Genomic DNA, 27,200 nt, shown 5'->3' with positions numbered 1-27,200 from the left:
GCACAGTGCTGAGTAGGAATTGTGGGTCTTCAATAAAAGTGATGGGCTAAATCATAAATGAGATTCTTTGAAAAGAACATTTGCTAATTACTCCGTCTTGGCCTCTTCTTGCTTATAGTCTGAACTCACAGCACCACGTTTAATTGAGATTAATCTTGGGTGATTTGTCATTTTTTGCATTTGGTAGGTATGCCAGCAGTTTGTCTGTCTACGCTACGCACTCTGCTGAAAAGTTGAGACACATTTGTTTGCTATGATATGCAATATCTGTGGAAGTGTTACTAGTATCTCATCTCACAGATAGTTTGTTTCTGTATTGTTTCCACATAAAAATGTTGATACAATGTAAAGTATTTGCTCTGGCTTTTGTTTTATATTATTTTGTTCCAATTATAATGCTTGTTGTTATGCGAGTTATAAAGAATTTCGAATATAAAGTCAGAATTGCAAGATATAAAGTCAGAATTGCGTGATATAAAGTCAGAATTGTGAGATATAAAGTCAGAATTGCGAGATATAAAGTCAGAATTGCGTGATATTAAGTCAGAATTGTGAGATATAAAGTCAGAATTGTGAGATAAAGTCAGAATTGTGAGATATAAAGTCAGAATTGCGTGATATAAAGTCAGAATTGCGAGATATAAAGTCAGAATTGCGTGATATAAAGTCAGAATTGCGAGATATAAAGTCAGAATTTTGAGATGAAGTCAGAATTGCAAGAGATATAAAGTCAGAATTGTGAGATATAAAGTCAAAGATGTTAGATATAAAGTCAGCATTGCAAGATATAAAGTCAGAATTGCGAGATATAATTGTGAGATATAAAGTCAGAATTGCAAGATATAAAGTCAGAATTGTGAGATATAGTCAGAATTGTGAGATTTAAAGTCAGAATTGTGAGATATAAAGTCAGAATTGCGAGATATAAAGTCAGAATTAGGGATATAAAGTCAGAATTGTGAGATATAAAGTCAGAATTGCGAGATATAAAGTCAGAATTAGGGATATAAAGTCAGAATTGTGAGATATAAAGTCAGAATTAGGGATATAAAGTCAGAATTGTGAGATATAAAGTCAGAATTAGGGATATAAAGTCAGAATTGTGAGATTTAAAGTCCGAATTGTGAGATACAAAGTCAGAATTGCGAGATACAAAGTCAGAATTGTGAGATATAAAGTCAGAATTGCGAGATATAAAGTCAGAATTAGGGATATAACGTCAGAATTGCGAGATATAACGTCAGAATTGCGAGATATAACGTCAGAATTGCGAGATATAACGTCAGAATTGCGGATATAAAGTCAGAATTGCGAGATATAAAGTCAAAGATGTGAGATATAAAGTCAGAATTGCGAGTTATAAAGTCAGAATTGCGAGATATAAAGTTATAAAATTATAAAGTCCAATTTTAAGGATTTACTTTTTTTCTCAGAATTGCGAGTTTATATCCCACAACTCTGACTTAATTTCTCGCAATTGCATGTTATAAAGTCAGAATTGTGATATATAAACTCGCAATTCTGAGGAAAAAAAGTCAGTCCTTAAAATTGGACTTTATAATTTTATAACTTTATATCACACAATTCTGACTTTATAACTCGCAATTCTGAATTGTTGAAAAAGTCAGTATTGCAAGACGTAAACTCGCAATTGCAAGAAAAGTCTACGAGATTATGAGTTAAAAAATCGCAATTACCTTTTTAATTTTTTATTCTGTGGCAGAAACAAGTGTCCATATGTTGTTGTCATCTGTTGATGTTTTACAAATAAAATGTGGCAGTTGGTCGGTGTTGTATTGTCCCGCCCCTCCTCCACTGTGATTGGACGGCTGGGTAAAAAGTGACAGTGACGAGCACTGCACTTTACCCAAAGTTGTACATCTTTCAACTCTCGGCAACCGGTAAAAAACACAGCACGTTCAGTGCTTTACCGTGAAATAGTCGCGGGGGAAAAAATGCTTTGGTGGACACGTGGCCTTACAGCAATACACTCTATATACCATGCCCATTAACTTTTAAGATTTTAGGTTCAAATCAGGTTTCACTGCATGGCCTTACCACACAACACATACAGAACTTTCCTTCATATTAAACTGTACTGTATATTATATGTGTATTATAAAATATGTTTGTTATATACAACTTTTTTAATCACATATTTGCCAATGTTCATTTTAAATATTCCTGTGGTGTGAATAATTACTCTTTAATAATTATTAGAGAATTTGAATATTAGACAACATATTTTGAACATATCACACCCAAAGTATTCCCCAAAAGTATTTCATGTCATCTATGCATGTACTCGAACTATGCTCAAAATGCATAGATTATAAATGAATTATAATGTAGTTAGTCAGTACCGGTAATAAATGGCACTGGATCAAAGATAGAACGCATTACATAATAAATTGCAAGTACAACTGAATTAAAAACAACATTTACTGCCTCAGCATTCATGCCTCGACTGAGACATCACCATGAGGCTTCAATACAAGATCCGTATCTCTAAAGGGATAGCTCAGCCAAAAATGAATATTATCTCTTGATTTACTCGCCCTCAAGTCATCCTAGGTGTATATGACATTCTTCTTTCAGACGAACACAATCTGAGATATATTGAAAAAGTCCTGGCTCTTCCAAGCTTTATAACGGCAGTGACTTGTTGGTTAGTTTTTGAAGTCCATAAAAGTGCATCTATCCATCATATAACTGCTCCACACGGATCCGAGGGGTTAATAAAGGCCTTCTGAAGCGAAGTGGTGCGTTTGTGTGAGAAAAATATCCATATTTAAAACTTTAGAGACTAAAATAACTAGCTTCCGAAGCTTGGAAGAGCCAGTACATTTTTTTATATAACTCTGAAAGAAGAATGTCATATACACCTAGGATGACTTGAGGGTGAGTAAATCATGGGCTAGTTTTCATTTTTGGGTGAACTATCCCTTTAAGCAAATTGACACCTATCATGTAAACACTATTAATGAATCAGTGTCCGGTTAATTGCATGGTAATACATGACTAATAAATGCAGAAAAGGTGAAATCTAGCTTTGAAATATGACCGGGCGGTAATTTGCAATGATATGACGGCGGCCTGACATAATCTCATTGTGCGGTAGGGCCATGCAGCGAAATCTGATTTGAGACAGATGTAGACAGAGCCCGTTCGAGAGCGAATGAAGGGGGGAACGGAGGGGCTGAAAACAAAATGGGACACAAAGTCTCATGGAGGATAATTAATGTGACATTTCCCTGACATTTAGCCAGAGGTGCAGTGAAGGAGCCTGAAGAAGGAGGGAGGGGGAAGAGGAAAATGCCAAAAAAGAAGCTCAGCTCTTTGTTCAGTTCTTAACTGGATACAAAACATATGTGTGCGTGTGTGTGCCTAAACAATGGTGCCCGCAAAAACTAACTTTGTCCTTTAGTGGCATAGTTCCTTTCAAAGTAATAGTCATCTCTCTGTTGCCTGGTAACAGGACAGTCTTACACTGAACTGTCCCTCCCGATCCCATGTGACTATATATAAGCACAGGTACACAATTATAGAATTAGAGCACACGCAAAATAGATGGCCAACACAGAGAGAGAGAGAGAGCAAAAGTTTACAGACAGGCATTGCATCTCTAACAATACCATTCAACCACTGATCCAACTAAAAATGATATATGTCAGACCTGCATTGTATTTCCATGTAAACATTCAGACTCAGACCTTCTAAGTTTTGAAGTCTATGAGAAGCACACTCTGTTGTGATTGAGTACTGGAGCTGTTTGGTTAGAGTCCAGAAGCTTGAACTGCACTTTTTACATTGCCCTTTTAAGCTAATTGAGTGTTGATATATGCTCATGTGGAGGTTGCGTTTTTTTCTTGGCAGATGAAGATGTTTGACACAACGTTGAATGCTGCTGTATGATCAAATTTATAACAACGAGAGCCTAATGCGTACTGCTGTGGAAGTTGTGTGTGTTTATGTTTGAATCTGCACTAAAAAAAATCCCCGTAAAACTTACGGTAAAAAAACGGCAGCTGTGGTTGCCAGAACTTTACCGTAAAAAATACGGCAGTAACGTTTTAGGTTTTTAGGGACAGCACCATCTAATTTAAAGGTTTATAATGTAATAATTATGGTTAAAAAAAATATATATTTTACAGTTCAAAACCGTATAATTTAAAGGTTTATATTGTAATGATTATGTTTACTCTGTAAACAATTTACGGTAAAAAAACATATTTCATTAACTGAAATAATGCTAAATTACCAAGCTATTGAAATACTAATATCTATTATGTACCTTTGATATATACGGACAACCACCAATCATACTGGTGATGAGAATCACGTGATGAATCAAAGCCCATCATAAGCAGCTTTTAAGAGGACAATACTAATATATAGAAGGTGCTCAGTGTCATTCATACAAACACTAAACACCGTCATGGCAAAACGCATGAAATTTAAAAAATGCAATAAACATTAATTTAACAACATCAGATGTAACCTAAAACCCTAATGTACATAACTGATTAGAAAAAACGCAAAGAAGAAATTAAATGAAAATACATAATGCGAAGTGTCACGCAGGGAATTCTGGGAATGTCAATTTACGGGTTTTCACTGTAAATTACACAATGACTCGTTCTTTTTCACTTCCAAAAACTGTAAATTTAACTGTTTTACTGTAAAATTAAATGAAATGTAACGTTAGATCTATTACAGTTATTCACCGTATATAGTACGGAAACTTTCTGTTAACCAATTAACTGTTTTTCACCGTAGCATTTTTACAGTAAAATACCGTTAAAATAAAAAAAAAATTACAGTGTGGGCTTGTTTATCAGTCTGACAGGATGCTGTCAGTGTAGTGATGTATACCTTGGCTGCTACAGACGAGCCTGGTTTCTCCAGTAGGTCCCATAGTTTCTTCCTCTTCTCTGAACAACACGTGTTATCAAATTCTTCGCCCTCCCGGTCCTTCATAGTATCCGCTTCCCGCTTGAGCTCCTCGTTCATCTGCTCTTTCTTTTGGTGATACCGCGCCTGGCAACACGACTCCAGGTAGATCTCATCCACCCCCCAGTAGTCCAGCTCCATGCTGAAGGACAGGGCGCACATTTCCTCCATCATGTGCAACTTCCCGGTGCGGTAGAAGTTCAGAATAGACGTGAACGCCCCAGGGTGCCGGTCAAAAAAGTACTCGTTGTCGTCCAGGTTGTAGTCGTCGCATATGTCCATGAGTGTTTCGTGGGTATTGCAGTCGCGTAGCTTGCCCAGTCGTGTGCGCGGCAGTCGGTCCAGGGTTCTCCACAGGACCTCGTGCGGCAGACCCCCTACGTTCAGTTTGACACGCCGGTAGCACGACATACTCCGGATTATATCCGCAGGCTCCGGGGGCAGAGAGGCTGTCGAGCGAGAGCCCACTTTACTCATTCCTGCAGAGGGCTTATCCATGTTGTTATTTGCGTAGACTACCCTATGATTTTGGCCATGGGACAGGCGGTGTTACCAGTGGTTCTCCGAGCTGTTTCATTTTATTCGTGCTGTTGAAGAAAGGAGAAACAAGAAATTAGTTTTATCTTCTATCTACTAGCCTAAATAATTAACGTTAAATCCGTAAACCAGTCACTCACTAGCAGAAGCATATTTCATTAAAAGTCTGACTGCTGAACAGGGTAAGCAACCGAAAACTGGATTTGCATGACGTTTGATCAAAGGAACACTCCACTTTTTTTGAAACTAGGCTCATTTTACAAGTCCCCTAGAGTTAAATAGTTGAGTTTTACCGTTTTTGAATCCATTCAGCCGATCTTTGTATCTGGCGGTAGCACTTTTAGCATAGCTTAGCATACATCATTGATTCTAATCAGTCCATTAGCATCTCATTCAAAAAATGACCAAAGACACTTTCAATATTTTTCCTTTTTAAAACTTGACTCTTCTACAGTTACATAGTGTGCTAAGACCAACTGAAAATTAAAAGTTGCGATTTTCGACACCTATATGGCTAGGAACTACTTTCTCATTCCTGCGTAATAGTCGCGGATCTTCGCGGCAGTACCATGGCTGCAGCAGAGCAATGATATTACAGCGCCTGAAAGTAGCCCCCAGCTAGGTAACTTTCAATGTGACCGGCACTAAGTTCGTGTAGTTGCAGAGAAAGTTTCAGGCTTGCAGCCGACAAATTGTGTTGTGGATTTACCTGTGTGATTAGCCATGGTTCTGTGTGTTGTAAAGGGCTGTGATAGTAAGTCGAAGGTGTATACTACCACCATGTTTCACAGAATACCAACGAATCATTGCGGCGCTGCAGCCATGGTACGGCCGCGAATATCCGCGACTATTACGCAGGAATGAGAAAGTAGTTCCTAGCCATATAGGTGTAGAAAATCGCAACTTTCCATTTTGAGTTTGTCTTAGCACACGATCTAACTGTAGAAGAGTCAAGTTTTAAATAGGAAAAATATTGAAAGTGTCTTTGGTCATTTTTTGAATGAGATGCTAATGGACTGATCAGAATCAATGATGTATGCTAAGCTATGCTAAAAGTGCTACCGCCAGATACAAAGATCGGCTGAATGGATTCAAAAACGGTAAAACTCAACTATTTAACTCTAGGGGACTTGTAAAATAAGCCTATTTTCCAAAAACGTGGAGTGTTCCTTTAACGGTTCCTGTTATGCGTACGTCACGCAGTAGGCTCGAATCTACAGCGCGCGCCATCCGCGTCGTTCGATTCTCGAACAAATGACTCTTATGAGCCGGTTCTTTTTAGTGAATAAAAACATGTAGCACGACAAGTGTAATCTGATTCCTGCAATAAACGTCTTTTATGGACCGGTTATTTTCATCGAATCGATATAGCGCGACCAATGTGGTTCGAATCCTAAACGACTCTATTCGATTCTTTTGACTGATTCGGTAAGCTAGCACGTGTAGCCGTTGTTTTAGTTAATTAAAAACATACAACTCCAGCATTTATCGGACTGCATTTACTTAAAAAAATGTGTCATCAAAGCTGCACTAACTTTCTTGTGCTCAAAATGTAGCCTACTAAATTTATATAATGAGTGAGTACATAATGAATCCATTTTCCAAACCGTGTTTTTGTCTTGTCCTGAATCACTACGGTACACACAAGTTTATATTCAGACTATTTTAGTCCGGTTCGCTGCAGAGTATCACAGCACCTGCGTGATTAGTCATAGACATAAACAGAGAAAAGTAGCTCCGGCTAAAATATTCTTCCTCAAGAGGCATGCCATGCAGTTTTGTTTATTAAGCACTAGAGCCCCAAAAGTTAGTGTTGCTTTAAAATGTCTGTGAAAGCCCACTTTTTTAAATAACCATGATAAATTAATGTCTCATATACTACTGCCATCTCTAATGATGTCGTATTTTGGCAACAGACTATCAAGGGCAGTAAAAGCAATACGATTTTTAAATATTAGGCTACTAAATGAATCTGAAGTACTAAGAGAGTCGTTGACGGAACCGGAATCGTTCAGATGAATCGCAATCATTCAATTCCTTACGAATCACAAAGCCTGAGAAGTCGCTGTCCGCCCGCGTGGTGCTGAATCGTCTGCTGCTTTCCTGAAGGGCAGTTTTTGTCGAAGTTAAGCGCCCGTTCGTCTCCCAAAAGATAACAAACATTTGAATCTAAATACATTTGAACGCACGCGATCCACCTGTAATCCATTGAAAGGAACCGGCTAATCACAATATCATTTCAGTGGGCTACATCTGCCGTTTGAGAACTCCCCATATCCCTTTTGGCTGTACAGTATATTAAAAGACTCGATAACTATTAAGTAAAATACTAAAAGGTTATATTTAATTTGCATACCTTGTAGCTAAAGAGTTAAGTGCAACGTTGGCTGGAGCCCGACAGCCTACATCTGCAGCAAAAACAACAACATGCAAAATAAGAGGAACACATGATGACATGATAGACATTTTGCTCTCGTCTTTAGTAGGCTACACATTGCGAAGCTAATTAAAAATGTTTTTAATGAGCATCGCACGTCTTTTCTTGTTTAAAATGCTATTAATTGCATAAGGCATGCAGTCATCACACCAATGTGTCAATGCAGCTGTGCTTATGATTATGATTTCCTTGATCTTCTCGTACACTTGAAGAAAAAAGTGACGCTAAATAGTTCGGGATCATAACAGAGGACATATTCGAAACATCTTGGCAAAGTGAGTGCTATCATAAAGACATTGAATATCATTTAAACGTAGGAGTGGCATCCATCAGTATTGATCCTGCATCATGCATGTAAAAACATTGCATCTTCAGACGTGTTAACGACACAAATCAATATCATAACCTCATTGCAGCTGTAAGGTAGTAGAAGGGGATGTTTAACTGCATAAAATGCAATTAATATTATTTACATAAAAATAGCTCATAGCTCATGTCACACTTTTCCCATTGTTTTCGTAAGAAATTTCCAATATGACCAACAATATTTAAGCATACGGTGAACATGTATAAAAACTGGGTAGACTGATAAATATGGGTAGAAAGAAAACCCACCTTAATTTGTGAAGACTTCTTGCTGACAGCGGTGTGAAATTAAGCATTTAAATGGGCGAAAACGCAGGGACGCCACAGTTTAAATAAGCCAGGACACAGCAGCTCGTGCATCTTCTCCACACGTACACATTTCGCGCCGCTTTTTTTCTCATGGAAAAAGATCAACAAGTCTTGGGGTGAATCCACACTGTTTTCGTTCCCTGATGTCCAACATCTCTTGCGTGAAGGCGACAGCTGCTTTCCTTGCAGATGTCTGGCTCGCCGTAGTCTCACCGCCCAATGGCAGAAAGACGACGCGCTTAACCCTTGCCACCCAGCACCGAGAGGCTCTTGGAGCAGCTACTTGTGTGTCGTTACGAGTAACCTGTGTGAAAATGGCGCCGGAAGAGAGGGCAATACAGAAAACTAGCCACTTATTTCATATGCGTTAGGGAACACATCAGCTTTTTGGAGCAGTGCTCGAGCAACCTATGAGTCAGATCAGCCATAGCTGCAGCTCCTTGAATGAATATGTGAGTTTGATTTAATATTTGACCAAGATGAAGCACAGCAGCTGTACTAAGATGCTCTTGGGTCTTCAATCATTACAGGAAGACCTTGTATTGAATTTCAGCTAATGGAGCAAATCATTTATCCTAATTATTTTGAGGGTAAATAGTTTCCTTTATAATCTGCTGAGATTTAATTTGATGTATTTTATAGTGACGTAGTGTAGATATACAGCAGACACCTTCAACATTTTCTCACAGTATATTCACTAATAGTTTAGAAAACGGTAGTGAAATATGACAAGAACTCAGAGTTAAACTGTGTCAAAACAAAGTTATCTTAATGTCAGATAACTTAATAGAATGGCATGTAATGGATTACAATCAGCTGTTAAATTTAGATAATACTAATTTAGGTCAACCAATGACCAAGCAATGCTTCATTTTGTTCAGTCTGTGGTGTAAAGGGTCACATTAACAATTAAAGAAAAAACACTTAAGCAAAACATGGTCTGGTCAAAGTGTCTGAATAATTTTGGTCCCACTTTACATTAAGGTTCCCTTTGTAAAGGGTTCATAAAGGTGTTTTCAAATGACTAATAATTCATTTACAAATGCATTATAAATTGTTGATAAGCAGTTATAACTGCATGAATAAAAAAGGTGACTTTAACGCAATACCTGCTAAATAGTGAGCCAATTTAACTCGCATTATAAAGTTATTAATGCTTAATAAATGTATTTATTCACACTTATTTAACTCGAAACCAGATTCAGGTTTTCATGATGCAGCAAAAATAGACTATCATAGAGAGACTGAAGGGTGTTGTATATGTGGTTTTCTCATTAATATCGCAATGACTGCCACTTTTCTTAAAATGTTCCTTACCAAAAGTTACTCCCATGATCATGATATTCCACAAAAAGCTCTATGCCTATCAACTTCTTTATCAAAATGAAATTATCAAACGTTATTTTGGAGAGAAAAAACCCCCCAGCACAATAACTTGATGAGATATTAAGTTCAGATATTAGTTACTTGTGAACCTAAACATGTGAACCATTTATAAATGAATCACAAACATTAATAACCTGTGAAAGTGCACCTTAATGTAAAGTGAACGCATGTGAATCATGTAACTCATTAATAAATGGATCACATGTGTTCACTTTCACAGGTTATTAATGTTTGTAACTCATTAATAAATGTTTGCGTTAAATAAGTGTGAATAAATACATTTATTAAGCATTTATAACACGTGAGTTAAAATGGCTCACTATTTGGCAGGTATTGCGTTAAAGTCACCCTTTTTATTCATGCAGTTATAACTGCTTATCAACGATTTATAATGCATTTGTAAATGAGTTATTAGTCATTTAAAAACACCTTTATAAACCCTTTATGAAGGGAACCTTAATGTAAAGTGTTACCAATCAATTTTACTGGTAGTCCACTGTATGAAATTTTTTTTGTGTATAATGTGTCAGTTTACTTTATTTTGCTATTCGCACTTACATAAATGAACTATAGTGTCCTGCACCCACTAGTCAAAAAGTATATATACAGTATATGTCTGAATAATTTTTGGTTTGACTGTAGGTGTAATATGTCTCAAAATAACCATTACATGGTTTTTCACTAAAAGCCTAAATCTGCAACATTTCTTAATTATATTTTAGAACATATATTAAATTAGATTTTTGTTAATGCACATAATGGATACATTTCCCAGCAAACAGGTGTTTATGAAAGTGATGAGGTGGTGCTTTTTGCTATTTAGTGTTTTAGGAGAAAAAAAAGTGCATTTTACCCTGGGGTAACCCATGTTCCTTTGGCCTAGTCAAAACACAGTAGACCGATCGAAGCTTTACTTTGTTGTATAACAAAGCAGGTGTGCATTTTCCAAAATGTGACCATTATTCTCTATAGTAGCACATTTACTTTGGTTTGGCATCATTTTGTAGCAAAATACAATTAAACATCTGAGTGATTCTGCATTTAAAGCAGGTTATCACCATTAAAATTGCATTAGAAAAGTGAAAAAATGGGCCTCGGGGTGGGATATTTCTTCAGAAAAGTAAGAATAGGAAACCCAAATGACATGTTTTAAAGGGTTAGTTCACTCAAAAAAGAAAATTCTGTCATGAATTATTTAATTATTTAGTGAGATGGACTTTGTAACGACGTCTTTAGAACCTTTTATGGGTCTTGAGAGTGTAAAGTATTGTGTCAATGGAGGCCTTTCTGAGCCATCGGATTTCAACTAAAATATCTTCATTTATGTTCCGAAGATGAACGGAGGTCTTACGGGTGTCAAACGACATGAGGGTAAGTAATTAATGACAGAATTTTTCATTTTTGGGTGAACTAACCCTTTAAGAGATATTAAATGACTAAACAAGAGTTTAAAAAAATACAATATTTATTATTGCAATAAGTATTCAAGACGTTGTAAAAAATGATCTGTACAGTTTTAATAAGATTTGGCATATTGGCACTGTCAAGATCTGATTCTGTAGCGGATCTCCAGATCTCCCGCTGGTTGAAGAATGCCAAAGCCATATCGGCTGGGGTCTACCAATGGCAGCGTTGCATTCTTGTCACATAGCTCCAGATCAAATTGAGTCAAGATTGTGAACACAAGCCTAAAGGGAAGAAAATAATTCCAAATGTCATAATAGTTGCTAACAGACAGAAGCATAAAATAGGCAAACGTTTATAGATGTGCTTCGAGCAGGTGTTGATGAAACAAGGACTAAAGGTGCGTTCACATTAGTGAAATTTCGCTAATTATTTTGCGAACAAAAAAAGATCCATTGTCAATAGTCTACTAATGTATGAATCACCGTTTTTCAAACTTTCAAACTAAGCATCTTTCTGTTGGTAAATGCGGTGAATCCAAGTAACCAACTTGAACAGGGGCAAACTTTTTCGCCCTCGCACAAAACTCCTAATCGTGTGGAATCCCATTGAAATGATTGGATTTTGCCTGCAAAATGTTGTGTAGCAACAGTAAATGTGACTGCACCTTAAAGAGGACCTATTATGCCCTTTTACAAAGTCTTGATTTTGTTTTTGAGGTCTACTTTAATAGGTTTTCAGACTTGAATGTTCAAAAAAACTATTTTTCAAACTCCTCCTTCCAATAAGTGTAATGTGCTCTAATTGGTCGGCTGGACCATTGTGTTGTGATTGGTCAAACTCATCAAGCGTGTTTCGGAAATTTCACAATACCATCACCGCGTGTTTCAACACACTACTTATGCAACTCAACCAGGCTTAGCCCCCCTTTTTTTTTTGCATATGCCTTGGACGGAAATTGTGTAAATGAGGAATATTGTGATATTGTGATATATATATGTCAAGTCTACAGTGGAGGCATTTCAGGGAGTTCAGAAACAGTGCTTACTGATATCGAGAATAACTCCCTTTGGAGTGACTTTGTGCTTTTGTAACAGCAGCATTACACACTAAAGAAAGTATAGCAGGTCCTCTTTTAAGTTTTTATGTGTTGAATGCTATCATACTCACTCTTTAATTGCACTAACTGCAAAATCCCGTCCTGGACACAGGTTGTCTTTGGTCCCCCAGGGCACAGAGGGATTTTTCACCTTCACCCCTTCCTTAAAGAAGTCCTTCCTCTCTGTCCCATCTGCATTAAGGAAGCGGTCAAACTGGAACTTCTGTTGCATTACGAGAAGACAAGCAGAATTAAAATTTAAAATGTAAAATTAATGCATCACAATGATATCTGTAGCACCTGACAACAACATTAGATTGCCTTGATGAGACACTGTAAAGCAAAAAACTGTGCTGACGTGATATTTTAGTGAGACGTGTCCAATGTTTGCTTGCAGGAACAGCATCTCGCTGTGCTGTTAATCAATTTACTATTAATCAGTATGCCTGACATGGAAGCTTGGATCAGATCTTTAGTTCACAGTGCCAACACACAGCACTACGGTGTGCAACGTCAGCATTTGGGCCTACAAAAGTGGTGTGAGCGTCTGTTTCTCACAGATAGTAGGAGCAGCAGCAGCCACTATAAACTGTGGCCCCCTTCCCCCTATTTGTCTTTGTGCCAATGACAGCACTTGAATGGCTAATCCCAGATATCTCACTAGATTAGCCCCCTGACCTGTGCAGAATGTAATCCAAGCTTGATCATAATGGTGGACGTCAATAAAGTTCAAGATAAATAGGTTTGGGTTATGTCAATAAGTGAGGTGTGCTAATAAAGCAATGTACTAAGCAATGCATTATCTGTTCTGTAAAATCCATCTTAGCATTGCATAGCAACATTAAACATTTAAAACTTTTTTTGTTGGCTTGCTTGAGAGTCAGTTATGTCTAAAAAAATAAGTTAACATTTTAGAAATGTGAACTTGATATCTTGATCTTAAAGAGTGTACAGAATACTATGAAATTAAATTAAATGTATATACTTTTTATCATTTTGAATTATATTTGAATTTTAATAATTTATATATATATATATATATGGATTATATATATAATTTATATTTATATTTTATATTATATATATATTATATGCTTTTTCGTGTTGCTATATGGAGCAAAAGTATTAAATTAAATATCATTTTTATAATTACATTTTTCTAATTGGTATTTACCAATGGAAACCGCAATGATGCCATGGTGTTATGCGGTTTCTAAGGTGTTAAATTAAATTGAAATATATTGCCTATCAGTTTATATCTATTTTTCATGTTGTAATTGGTATTTGCACATGGAAAACTGACCAACATTATGTTAAGGTGTTGCTATATGGTTGCAAAGGTATTAAAATACATATATTTTTTATCAATGTTAAACTCACAAACAGGATGTGGTCGCTAAGGTGTTAAATTCAAAATTTTTTTGTTGCTTGCCCATGGAAAAGTCACCAACACGACGCAATGGTGTTGCTATGTGATTGCTAAGGTTGTTTTTACCATGTTCCTGTGTGGTGATTTCTTTGGCATTGCCGTTAGTTTGCCAATGTATTCTGGCTTGCTCTTGGTCAAAAGAGCCAACCACCAAGTCTCTATTATATTCTAGATGGGTCTTGGTACCTTTAATGTAAGTCTATGAAAATGTTTAGGCTGTTAAATAGAGTAGTGTAAGTGCTTGAGTCTATTTCAAATGCACCTATTAAAGTAAAAATCAATGCACGTTTCAAATTTATCTCAAATCAGCACAGATTCTTCAGGTAATAAATGATTTCTCCCCCAAGTGAAGCTCATCTCTCTGCTTGGTTGAGTTTAGGATGGAAGTGGAATCTGAAAGTGCACCTCTGGCTCTTGGTGGATCTGCGGGTCCATTTGAGGGCTGATGAAGGGGAAAACGCACAGGCGATCGCCCCGTCGGAGTTGGTATCTTTGGCCGTTGCTTAAATAAATCTTCTTATCTTGAATCACTTCTCTAGTGATGAGAGCAGCTGCAGTTAGACGCAGTGTTTCCCTAAGAACACTATCTGTAAAAAAAAATGACATTTACAAAATGTGGTTTTAATTGGAAATGGAGTTGGTTTTGTAATTTCCATTTTGACATGGGCACATGAACATCTTCACTGCATAATTTGTAAATTAAATATAGATACATTTTTATTAAAGCTACAAAAGTAATTCAGTTAATAAAGAGCAGTGAGTGGTTTTCTCTTTTCTTATGCAGGCTGCAGTCAATTTAAGACCTGACGCACATGACGTGGATCTGACACTCATCCCCTTTTCGCACAACTCTTTACGTTCATTTATGACTCTATTTAACTCATATAAGACTGTGCTTATGAGGATACTCGACTTTTGGCATAATTTGCAGTGTTTTTTGTCCGTTCAAGCGCTGTCATTCAGTGGGCACGAGTAATGTGTCGCACAGACGGGAGATCTCTTTTGTGTTTATTTCCACAACACTTATCACGCTTGAATGGTAGTGTTGTCACTTTCTCTAACATAAAGGTTTATAAATATATAATGCGTGTATTTTACAACATTAATATATTAATATATTTTTATGTAAACATTTATATATATTTATATATAATAAATATATTATATAATAAATATGTAAATATATCATATAATATATATTTTATGTAAATATATGTGTATTTTACAGCATTAATATATATTTTTTTATGTAAACATTTATATATATTTATATATTATATATAATAAATATATTATATAATAAGTATGTAAATATATCATAATATATATTTTATGTAAATATATGTGTATTTTACAGCATTAATATATATATTTTTTTATGTAAACATTTATATATATTTATATATTATATATAATAAATATATTATATAATAAATATATAAATACATCATATAATATACATTATGTAAACTTTTATGTAAATATATGTATTTTACAGCATTAATATATATATTTTTTTATGTAAACATTTATATATATTTATATATTATATATAATAAATATTATATATAATAAATATGTAAATATATCATATAATATATATTTTTATGTAAATATATGTGTATTTTACAGCATTAATATGTATATATATTTTTATGTAAACATTTATATATATTTATATATTATATATAATAAATATATTATATAATAAATATGTAAATATATCATAATATATATTTTTATGTAAACTTTTATGTAAATATGTGTATTTTAACTTTCTCTAACATAAAGGTTTATAAATATATAATGCGTGTATTTTACAACATTAATATATTAATATACTTTTATGTAAACTTTTTATGTAAATATGTGTATTTTACAGCATTTTATATATATATATTAGTGTTGTCACTTAATATAACATAAAAGTTTGTAAATATATATTATGTGTATTTTACAGCATATATATATCTGCTGTAAATCTTTAATTCAGGATTCAATGGCAGAAACAATTATCACCACAAATAGATGTGCATATACATAAGTTTTTCTATTTATTATAATATGATAAATTATCTCACTGATGTGACCTACCAAACACTGGAGTGTTTTTCTGTCTCTCTTCTGGACGGAGGTGCTTTCCACCTTGGATTTCCTCTCTCACATTCCTTAGAGCTTTAGGGTTGGTGAGTAAGTAGCCCAGTACCCAGAATGCAGTGGGGCCTGCGTTTCCCTGAAGACATAAACATACCTTAAATTACTTTCAAACCAACCAAAAAGGGTTCTGACTCAGAATGTTTTTTTGTTGCATTAAATGTCTGGCTTTTCTCTTAAATCTAACTTATTTAACTGCCTGAAAAACAAGAGAGAGTGACCTGACACAAGATTTATGACATTTTTATATAAATATACAGCAGGGTCTAACCTACAGCATATTGCTTCTCCATAAGTGGTTTTCTATCAACACTGCTGTCAGTGTGTGTGGAGCAATGCAGTTAAACCTGTCATACAACAATTGCTGTGGGTTCAGGGGACTCCTCGCTGACAGTCAAGGTCAATGAGGGATGAAGACTTTGAAACAGACTGTTAGGTGAATCTGTCTGTCAATAAACCTGACAAAGCACAAAGAAGTGCTTTCTATGTGAGGACATTCCCATGTGCTCATGTTACTTTAGAACAACCTGTTAAACAATGCAACACATTATGCATGATAATAAAACCTGTATAGATTTATTTGTTTTCGCTTGGGATTGGGCACTATAAATGGCTAAGATGAAGAATGTATGTATGAAGAAAGCTACATTTGGGTTCAACAAGATGTTTTTGAACCAAAGGCGGCATTTATTTGATCAAAAATACACTAAAAAACAGTAATATTGTGAAATATTAGTACAATTTAAAATAATTGTTTTCTATTTTACTATATTTTGAATTATAATTTATTCCTGTGATGGCAAAGCAGCCTTCAGTGTCACACAATCCTTCAGAAATCATTTTAATATGCTGATTTGATGCTCAAGAAACATTTCTTATTATTATCAGTGTTTAAATATTAAGCGTCGTTGTTCTACACGTAAAAGAATAGCAGAGTCCACACAACAACTATAACGACAACAGCGCAGAGTAACAATATTGTTGGAATCACTTTCACAGCAAACATTGACAGCCAATCAGAATAAATCCTGCTTTAAAGAGCTCAAGTATTTAAAGACAACAAAACTGCAGTGCATGCTTATTATAAACCCTAAATATGTGCAATAGTATATATTAGCAAGCGCCACAAATTATGGAGTGAAGCTATTTCTCTTTAGTTATACTGCTCTCGTGTGGTTAAATTGGAGTACTGAGGCATGAATGCTTAGACAATGTAAATTTACGCTCAAATATAAAAAGGAATAGTTTGTTATTCTAAACCCATTTTACTCCATTGTAGTATAATATTGCATAAGCAAAGTTTTTTGTGTTTTATGTCCCTTTTAGAGCTTGGCAGCATACCGTATGTTTTCTGTGTATGGAAAGAGCACTGTCAACATTTCTGTCTTTGTGTTCCACACTGTTATACATGCTTGGAACAATATGACTGTGAGTAAATGATGACGGGGGGTGAACTAATCCTTTAATCATACCTCAAGGTGTTTATTTAGTTATTTTATATTGTCAAGCTCGAGTCAAGTTTCTCTAATATGCACATAAATAATTCTGTTAAACTTAAGGAAGCATGAACACCTCCTTTGCATAATTCCCTTCAGTTACAATAGAATCATTCACTACGTGCGGTTTGGCCTCAGGATACAGCGTCTCAGGTGTGCTTTGGGCAGTTTGTCAAATGTTGTGTTCATGTACTGTGGAAGTGTCAGGAACTCATAGACCCGTGCATTCCACAGGGACAGGCTCATTTGTTTACAGTGAGATTACAAAGAGTGCAGTCTATCCCTATGGCAACCTCGAGGTATGCACTATGTAGTTTTGAGTGATTAAGGATGCTATCAGACAAAAATAATTCTAAAAGGAATAGTTCACCCTAATGTTCATGACGATGAACTACTACTTTGCCCAATAGTTCATGTTATTCCAACCCTGTATTATTTTTCAGTTTCCAAGTGAAATACAAAAAGAGGTGAATTTAAACTCCCAAGCTTAAAAATTTACAAAAAAGCACCATAAAAGTATCTATATTTAAAGTCTTCTGAAACTATGAGTTTTTTGCTATGGAAAAGAACAGGGAATTGGTGTATACTATTCTTAAGTTTGGGGTCAGTAAGATTATTTTAAGAAAGGAATACTTTTATTAAGCCAGTAAAGACTTTTTACATCGTCACAAAAATGTATTTAAAAAAAATGCTGTTCTTTTGAACTTTCAATAATCTATTATATTTCTATTATCTATTTCTATCCTGAAAATATTAGGTATTGTTTACAACATTGATAATAATAAAATATGTTTCTTAAGCACCAAATCAGCATATTAGAATGATTTCTGAAGGATCATGTGACACTGAAGATGCTGAAAATTCATTCAACACAGGAATAAATTACATTTTAAAATGTTTTAAAATAGAAAACACATTATTTTAAATTGTAAAAATATTTCACAATATTACTGTTTTGCTGTATTTTTAATCAAATAAATGCTGCCTTGTTAAACATAAGAGACTTCTTTCATAAACATCCTAACTTTTTAATGACCGTGTATGTTTGCTATTTCAGAATGTCTTGTAACTATTTTGCAATGCATTGTGTGTATCCAGTAAGTGTTGTGAAAGGACAACTAATTTGCCTAATCTTCACGGTACTTTAGACCGCAGAGGAAACGCAGACGGTAGCAGGTCTGGGGGGAAATAAGTTCCTGTAAAAAAAGTTCCTGGTACAAATTGTTCCGGGTAATTTGAGTGGAAATGGGGCTTAAGTGATAGAGACAGGGAGAAACTCACCTGTGTGACCCATAGCTGAAGAAGCATTGCTCTCCTCTGAGTCTCAGCATCAGTGCCGTCATCCTGAAGTTGCTGTACATAGTTTCCTAACCATGACTGGTGCTTTGGTTTTCTATCTAAACATGGTGGAGTTAGCCATTTCCACAGTTGTTCTCGTGCTGAGTTTGCAATCTGTTTCTCCGCTAATGAATGCAGATAAAAAAAAACACAGGTTAGTAACATCTATATAAATATATAAATAACATCTAATTAAAATGAATTATTACCAATTTCTTTCGAATGAAACCTACATTACCTTTGTTTACAGTAGTTCGAGCCAGTTTAGGCAAAAGCTTGTCAAACCGGCGAAACTCCTCGTAAACTTCTGTCAGAGCTGCACTATTGTTCTTCTCTATGCCGAACACGGTGAGATAGCCAGTCCTGCAGAGAAACAGAGAGGTATGAGGATATACAGCATACAAATAAAAAGCTGATTAAGTGGGCCTTAATCGTTTTGCACTAAACCTGTTTTTTCCCAGAGTGTTAAAATCTGTTTAAACAACATTTAAGCCTTTGACTGGTCACCATTGTCAGAAAACACCATGTTTTACTACATGACCTGAAGGCATACATGAGATAACCAAGCTGCACCTTGTGGAGGCATGAGAACTTGTCCTATTTATACAATAGTAAGTGATAATTATGTGCCAGCTTTTGGGTGGGATCGTTTCTGCTTGTTGATGGGTACAGAATGACTGCCAAGCAGTGTGCAGTTTTTCACAATCACAATACAATAGATCCGTTGCATAACCGGTACAGCTTTATACAAAATGAGGTTACAACATATATTATAATAAGGTTATCAGGGCCATTGAGATTTACTACAAACTTTAAGGGATAGTTCACCCAAAATGTACTCACTCTCATGTTGTTCCAAACCTGTATTACTTTCTTTCTTCTGCTGAACATGGAAGAAGATATTTTGAAGAATGTTGGTGACAAGACAGTTGACGGCATCCACTTCCAAAAAATACTATGGAAGTCAATTGCTACCGTCAACTGTCTGGTCACCAGCATTCTTCAAAATATCTTCCTCCGTGTTCAGCAGAAGAAATAAACTCATACAGGTTTGGAACAACTTTAGGGTGAGTAGATGACAGAATTTTCATTTTTGGGTGAACTATCCCTTTGATCATCAAGTTTTAGTTTTATAGTGCATTTTCAACATGCTTTCAGCTGAGTTCGGCTCTCTAAGCGTGATAAAAAAAAGTCCCAGCGCTGAAACTCTACTTGCAGTTGTGGTTCTGCTACATGTGCAGTGCGAACGATCTAACCTGCTGATTATTTCACATTGCTGTTTATGCTTGTGGTAAGAAACAAGATTTAGGGCCAGTTCACACAGAACGTGTTTTTCCTGTTAAAAACGCAGACAGTCTGAACTGTCAAAACAGGCAATCAAAACTATGGAGTTGAACTTCTCTTGACTTGAGGTCTATGTTTTTAGAACACCATGTGATACGCAAGACGCACGTGTAATGGTTAAAGGGTTAGTTCACCCAAAAATTTAAATTCTGTCATTAATTACTTACCCTCATGTCGTTCGACACCGTAAGACCTTTTTACATTATAGAACCACCGTTTACATTATAAAAAAATGAAAAAGTAGCACATTGGAATGAATAATAACGGAATGGATAGTCTTAAGGGTTTCTAATATGTTGAGTTTAGAGGTTGGCATACTTGAAGAGCAAGCTGTAGCACAAATTGAAGAGTCCATCTTTTTTCCACTCAGATTTCTTAAGGCCCATTTCTGAAGAGGTCACGAGCAGGTGGAGGTTGTTCTTCATTGAGCTGCACAGTTGGGTCAAAGCGGTCCCCTGAAAATGCCTAGTCAAACACACAAACACATACTGTCTATTTATATGGTTCAAATTAGCTTTGATATGTTTGTCCTCATCAGAAAAATCTATTTAGCGTCTTAAAACTTCTTAAAAATATTTCTGTCATGACTCGGAGTTTTTGGCATGGCAATGGACAATGTTAATATGTTTTGTCTTCGGGGAATAGGTATGCTACGCTGCTGCTTCAAAGCAAGTACAGGACTTGCTTCTGGCTATACATACATGACAAGCTGAAGCTGTTGTGAGCAAGGCATGGTGCTGCTGTACAAAACATACATAAATTACTTGTAGCAGATCTATACAGGTGGAGCTGGGGAAGGTGGAGGGTTTCTAAAAGCACTGCAAATTTATACAGTGACCAAGTATTTTAAAGTTTAGCATCAAGCTCAATGGCTCCTGATATAGCAGGAACCAATCAGCCTTGCCCTATTGAAAACGATGTGATTGCAGGCACACTGAGTTAAAGACCTATCAGCCTGTGCCATCTTGAGTTTCATGACAGAACTTTGTATTTAAAGCAAATTCTCAAGATGACATTAGTTGTTATTAGAAACCTACATCTCTGCTCTTCTCTTCTCAGATTCAAGGTTGTGATTGGGCAGATTTAGGTTGAAGATTCTCTTCATTAGGACCTGAGCATAGCCGGTCTGGTCGAGTGTGACCACATCTGACAGGACTTCATCATAGCAGTTCGAGTCCAGCAGAACAGTGATGTATTTTCCAGCTGCACGCACCTAGTTCACATGAGATTAGTGTGGTTAGATTAGTGTGGTTAGTGCTGAAAATAGTAAAAGTAGGTTGGCACAGGAAATGTTATGAAATAGAACATGATTGTTATCTTAACACCTATCTAATACAGTTATGTAACATCTAGATACTGATTTCTTAAGAAAACTGCCATCTAAGGGTAGGCCATGTACCAGTTCAAAGACTCAGGACTTCTGATTGCAAGAGGTCTCAAGTCAAGTGACCTTTATTTATATAGCGCTTTATGCAATACAGCTTGTTTAAAAGCAGCTTTTCAGGAATAAACAGGAAAATGATTCAATGATGCAAACAGAGAGGCCTAGGACCTGACCCGGAATACTTGAAGCTTAATCTACATTGTTGTGTATATGTCATTATTAAAAAGTGTAAAATACATAATGTGTATTCTTGTAAATAAGGTGAATTGTCACAATTGCTAATGTATTTATTGTATTGGCAACAAAATGTCTGGGAATTTGAACCTTATATTTCGGAATTAAGATTCTGCAGACATAAATTGATTTCATTAACAGCCACATGACAAGTTGCATTTGTAAAATGTAATGTTAGGAATATAAGAAGCTGTAGTTGTAAATCTTATTTTTTTGGGTGTAATTTTTAGATACGATCAGCAGTTTATCCTAGAACTACGCGTAGACTGCATATTAACGGCACTGGATAGCACAACTCTGTACACATTAAACTGCCTCGGACTTCTATGCAAGAAAGACCCAGCGGCCGATGACGCAGCGGGAGTTCCCATCAGCTCGGGCCGCACCCAGAGGAAATGAAGACGGTGTGATCGGAAGCGGAAACGTGGTAGCCGCGGAGGGCTAACAGCTAAGCTAAAGGCTAACCCTTGTAGGACGGCGCTCCCATCTATCTTGCTCGCTAATGTCCGCTCTCTGGAGAACAAAGTGGATTACTTGAAGCTTGATTTAACTACAAATCGTGAGATGAGAGACTGCTGTGTCATAATTCTGACTGAGACATGGTTAAACTCCTCCATTTCTGACGAGGCTGTTAGTATAGAGGGGCTAACAACATTCCGGTCGGACAGGAGCTGCGCTCTCAGTGGTAAAACCCGGGGTGGTGGTGTTTGCATCTACAACAACAACAGTTGGTGTAATAATGCCAAGGTGGTCTCAAGTCATTGTTCTCCGGACATCGAGTTTTTGACTATAAAATGTAGACCCTTTTATCTGCCCAGGGAATTTACCACCGTCATCATCACTGCTGTTCACATTCCACCCAGTGCTAATACTAAGGAGGCTTTGAGTGTGCTCTACTGCTCCATCAGTGACTTAAAAACTATAAATCCAGAGGGTGTTTTTATTGTGGCTGGGGATTTCAACCAGGCCAATATGAAGACAGTTCTCCCCCATTTCCATCAGTATGTGAACTTTGCAACCAGAGGCTCAAACACACTAGACAGAGCCTACACAAATATTGGGGCAGCATACAAGGCAGCACCTCGCCCCCACCTTGGCTCATCAGATCACCTTTCCGTGTTGCTGATTCCTGCATACAGGCCCCTGCTCATCCGAGGGAAACCCACTGAGAAGCAGGTGAGGGTCTGGCCTGCAGGGTCTGTGTCAGCATTACAGGACTGTTTTGAGTGCACGGACTGGGACATGTTCAAGGAAGCTGCAACTGAAAATCAATACATCAACATTGAGGAGTATGCTGAATCTGTGTCTGCATACATCCAGAAATGCATGGAGGATGTCTCTGTTACCAAGATCGTCATCACAAGGGGAAATCAGAAACCCTGGATGACCAATGAGGTACGTGCAAAACTGAGGGTACGAAATGCAGCGTTCAAGTGTGGGGACAGAGAGGCGCTCAGGTCAGCCAGAGCTAACCTAAACCGTACCATCAGAACAGCGAAGCGTGCATATGGTCAAAAAATCCAGGGATTCTTCCACTATCCGACAAATACCAAACGTATGTGGCAAGGTATCCGGACTATCACAGATTATAAGGCTGCTCCCTTACCTTGTGAGGACAACATAGATTTCCTCAATACACTCAATAACTACTTTGGTCGGTTTGAATCACTCAATAACACTTCTGTGAAGAAATCCATACCGCACCCAGACGAACAAGCACTTAGACTGGAGACAGCTGATGTCCGGAGGATGCTGAGAAAACTGAACGCACGGAAAGCAGCAGGCCCCGATAACATACAGGGACGGGTGCTCAAAGACTGTGCGGACCAGCTGGCTTATGTCCTCACGGACATATTTAACATCTCGCTGACCTCTGCTATCGTTCCATCCTGTTTCAAGACTGCTACCATCATACCAGTGCCCAAAAAACATACAATCTCATCACTGAATGATTACCGCCCCGTCGCACTTACTCCCATAATCATGAAGTGCTTCGAGAGGCTGGTGAAGGATCACATCATCTCCAAACTCCCACCTACTTTTGACCCGTTACAGTTTGCATATCGCACCAACCGATCCACAGAGGATGCCGTTTCCTCTGTAATCCACCTGAGCTTGGAACATCTGGAAAAGAACAACACCCACGTGCGAATGCTGTTTCTGGACTTCAGCTCCGCATTTAATACAATCATTCCCCAGAATCTGGTGAGCAAACTGGCCCCCCTTGGACTTAATACCCTTCTGTGTAACTGGCTGCTGGATTTCCTTACAGACAGATCACAGTCCGTGAGGGTTGGAAAAAACACCTCCAGCGTCATCTCCCTGAGTACCGGCTCCCCCCAGGGCTGCGTACTGAGCCCACTGCTCTTCACCATGATGACCCATGACTGTCGTGCCAGGTACAGTACAAACCATATCATTATGCGGATGACACGACAGTGGTGGGTCTCATCAGAGACAATAATGAATTGGCCTACAGAGAGGAGGTAAAACATCTGGCGAAATGGTGTGAAACAAACAATCTAATCCTGAATGTCGACAAAACCAGAGAGATTGTCGTCGACTTCAGGAAAAAACAGCCAAGTCACACCCCCCTCCTCATCAACAACGCCACAGTGGAGCAGGTGAGCAGCATCAAATTCTTGGGGGTGCAGATCACAGACACTTTGACCTGGTCCCTCAACACCTCTGCTCTTGTGAAAAGAGCACAGCAGCGTCTGCACTTTTTGCGTCGAATGAGAGGGGCAAACCTCCCTCCTCCAATCCTCACCACTTTTTACAGAGGCACAATAGAGAGCATACTGACCAGCTGCATCTCTGTCTGGTTTGGGTCCTGCAACGCCTCAGACTGGAAATGTGTACAGAGAGTGGTGAGGACTGCGGAAAAAATCATAGGGACTGCACTTCCCTCCATCAATGACACTGCTGGCAGTCGCTGCCTGACCAGGGTTCAGTCAATTTTAAAGGACCCTTTCCACCCCAATCATGGACTGTTCTCCCGGCTGCCCTCTGGGAAGAGGTTCAGCAGCTTCAAATGCAGAACAACCAGATTTTATAACAGTTTCATTCCCCATGCCATAAGACTGCTAAACTCACAATAAATCCTTCTTCCCCATACATATGACACTAATCACTTATGTGAATCCTTGTATTTTGCACTAAGTATTATTTTATTTGTCATTTTACTGCAATATACACTGCTGTTATTTATATTTGATCTAGTTAGATTTGTTTTAATAAATTAATTTTATATATATATTTTTTTTTATGCTCAGAGCCTTGCAACGAAATTTCGTTCAACTGTATATTGCAAAATGTGCAGCTGGATGACAATAAAGTCTGTCTAAGTCTAAGTCTAAGTCATGTATTTATTGTATTGGCAACAAAATGTCTGGGAATTTGAACCTTATATTTCGGAATTAAGATTCTGCAGACATAAATTGATTTCATTAACAGCCACATGACAAGTTGCATTTGTAAAATGTAATGTTAGGAATATAAGAAGCTGTAGTTGTAAATCTTATTTTTTTGGGTGTAATTTTTAGATATAAAGTCACAAGTATGAAAAAATAAAGTCAAAGTCAACAAGAAAGACCATCCATAGAGATTGGTGCCTCAGGGCCTAATATGACCATAATCCATCATTGTAGTCATCTTTCATAACAGAAAAAATTATACTATCGCCCAGCAAGCAATAGTGGTCATTTCACCGTCTTGGTCAACAATAGATCCGATATAGTCTGACTATGAGTAACCCACTTCTAGCCAATATGACTTTTTTGTCAAAATGTATGATATTCCATCATGTAAGCAAAGTCAACAGAGTGTTTGGGTTCATTTGTTTGACATGTTCATGTTCTAGATCAGGGGTTTTCAAACTTTATGATGCCAAGGACCCTCAAATATGATGAACCTTTTATGAGGGACCCCCTTCCTAAAATCCATCTATATATTTTTTATGTGTGGAAAAAAACATTTAAACTGTTAGATAAATAGTAAGTGTGACGTTATAAATACAGCATTATTTCCAAACTTAAATTGGTTATACTTAATGTTGGATCTATAAACCTTAAATGATTTGTATAAGCAACTTTCACAAATGTATGTAAGCAGCTTGTGTACTGTGTTAAGCAAGTGAGCAAGATAAAGGGGATTATATTAAGAGAAACTCACTAGAAAGATACAAAGCAAACATATACAATTCTGGAAAGTATGTATACGCCAAGAAAGGAGAGAGACATTTAGAAATGTTCGGTAGACTTTATCCATTTTTGCTTTGTCTTTTTATTCAATTATCAGTTGAGAGACTACATTAAATATCTGTATTTTTTAACTATCTAAGTGAACTTGAAAAATGCTAAAACGCTATAAAATTGTGTAAAATGCTAACCTGTTATTCGTCACCTAACCATTAACAGAACAAACTGTCCTTTATGACAGACTGCAGATTGAATGCTGGTGTTATTTTACAGTACCAAAATATGACCCAGCAAGAACTCACTGTAAAAATGTCTCCGTGCTTCTGTTTCATCCTAGTCAGGAATTTAGCAGCATCTTTTCCAAACTCAAGCGCGTGGCCAAGCCAAGGAATCGTTCCTTTATCAAGAGGAGGTTCATTTCTTCGTCTGCAAAAAGTAATTATATGAGATACGTATTTTTGTTATAAGAATAAGTGTTATTCTGTTTGAAAGTATCGTTCGTCGGACTCGGTAGCTGGTCAGGTTGGATCTGCACTCACCTGGTGCGTCTCGCGTACAGAAACAGAACAGCGAGTCCCAGCAAGAGAAGCCCCGTCCAAATCATCATGAGTGTGCGTGATCTCCTGCCCTGGTTTCCAGAAGTTAAATAGCTACTCCACTGAAACCAACACTAACATACGTCACATCTCATTACGAAATTCACCACTGTCGAAGCGGTGGGCGTGTAAATGTCTAAATATGACTTAACCTGACGATGACATTCTAGGTTTCATCTAGAAAGTTTCAGTGGAAGCAACATGACTTTTCGTCTTGGTGATTCACAAGGAAGCATAAATAAAGCAGACCAAAACCTAGCCTGCTTTATACTCATCATAAACACAATTTCATCAGTGTGCGAATTATGCAACGACCTTTGAGTTTTGGTAATTTTCGAATAGCTGTGTTCATCTCACATTTTTTTCCTTTAAATGTCTTTAATATTAAGTAAAAGATGTAAAATACTAAATGATAACATAAGGTACATGTTTTGACAAATGTAGGCTATGCCCGAGACTTGTTTAAGGTCAGTCTAAAATGCAGAAGTCACAAAATATTTTGAAATAGCCTATTTTCTCAGCAAATGAATCATCA

The 27,200-nt window shown here is 36.9% G+C and overlaps 2 protein-coding genes across 2 annotated transcripts in view; both read right to left on the bottom strand.

Moving 5' to 3' along the window:
* kcnb1 (potassium voltage-gated channel, Shab-related subfamily, member 1) overlaps positions 1-5,451 on the bottom strand; it is a gene marked incomplete at both ends in the record, with an annotated part of 35,224 nt that extends 29,773 nt beyond the window's left edge. The window contains one exon of the mRNA XM_079840160.1: positions 4,876-5,451. Coding sequence (XP_079696286.1) covers positions 4,876-5,451 — 576 coding nt within the window. The remainder of the gene's footprint in view (positions 1-4,875) is intronic.
* Positions 5,452-11,438: 5,987 nt separating this feature from the next.
* On the bottom strand, positions 11,439-26,905 carry ptgis (prostaglandin I2 (prostacyclin) synthase). The gene is made up of 10 exons (XM_079840628.1): positions 26,609-26,905; positions 26,372-26,495; positions 21,290-21,465; positions 20,571-20,717; positions 19,147-19,271; positions 18,852-19,033; positions 16,015-16,153; positions 14,326-14,507; positions 12,563-12,714; positions 11,439-11,676 (listed from the first exon to the last, which is right to left on the bottom strand). The coding sequence occupies exons 1-10, from the start codon at positions 26,674-26,676 to the stop codon at positions 11,532-11,534; spliced, it is 1,440 nt and encodes a 479-aa protein (XP_079696754.1). The 5' UTR covers positions 26,677-26,905; the 3' UTR covers positions 11,439-11,531.
* Positions 26,906-27,200: the final 295 nt, after the last annotated feature.

The sequence above is a fragment of the Gobio gobio genome, assembly GCF_949357685.1.
Source record: "Gobio gobio genome assembly, chromosome: 17".
Taxonomy (NCBI): Eukaryota; Metazoa; Chordata; class Actinopteri; order Cypriniformes; family Gobionidae; genus Gobio; species Gobio gobio.
This window is presented reverse-complemented; position numbering and strand designations above follow the sequence as displayed.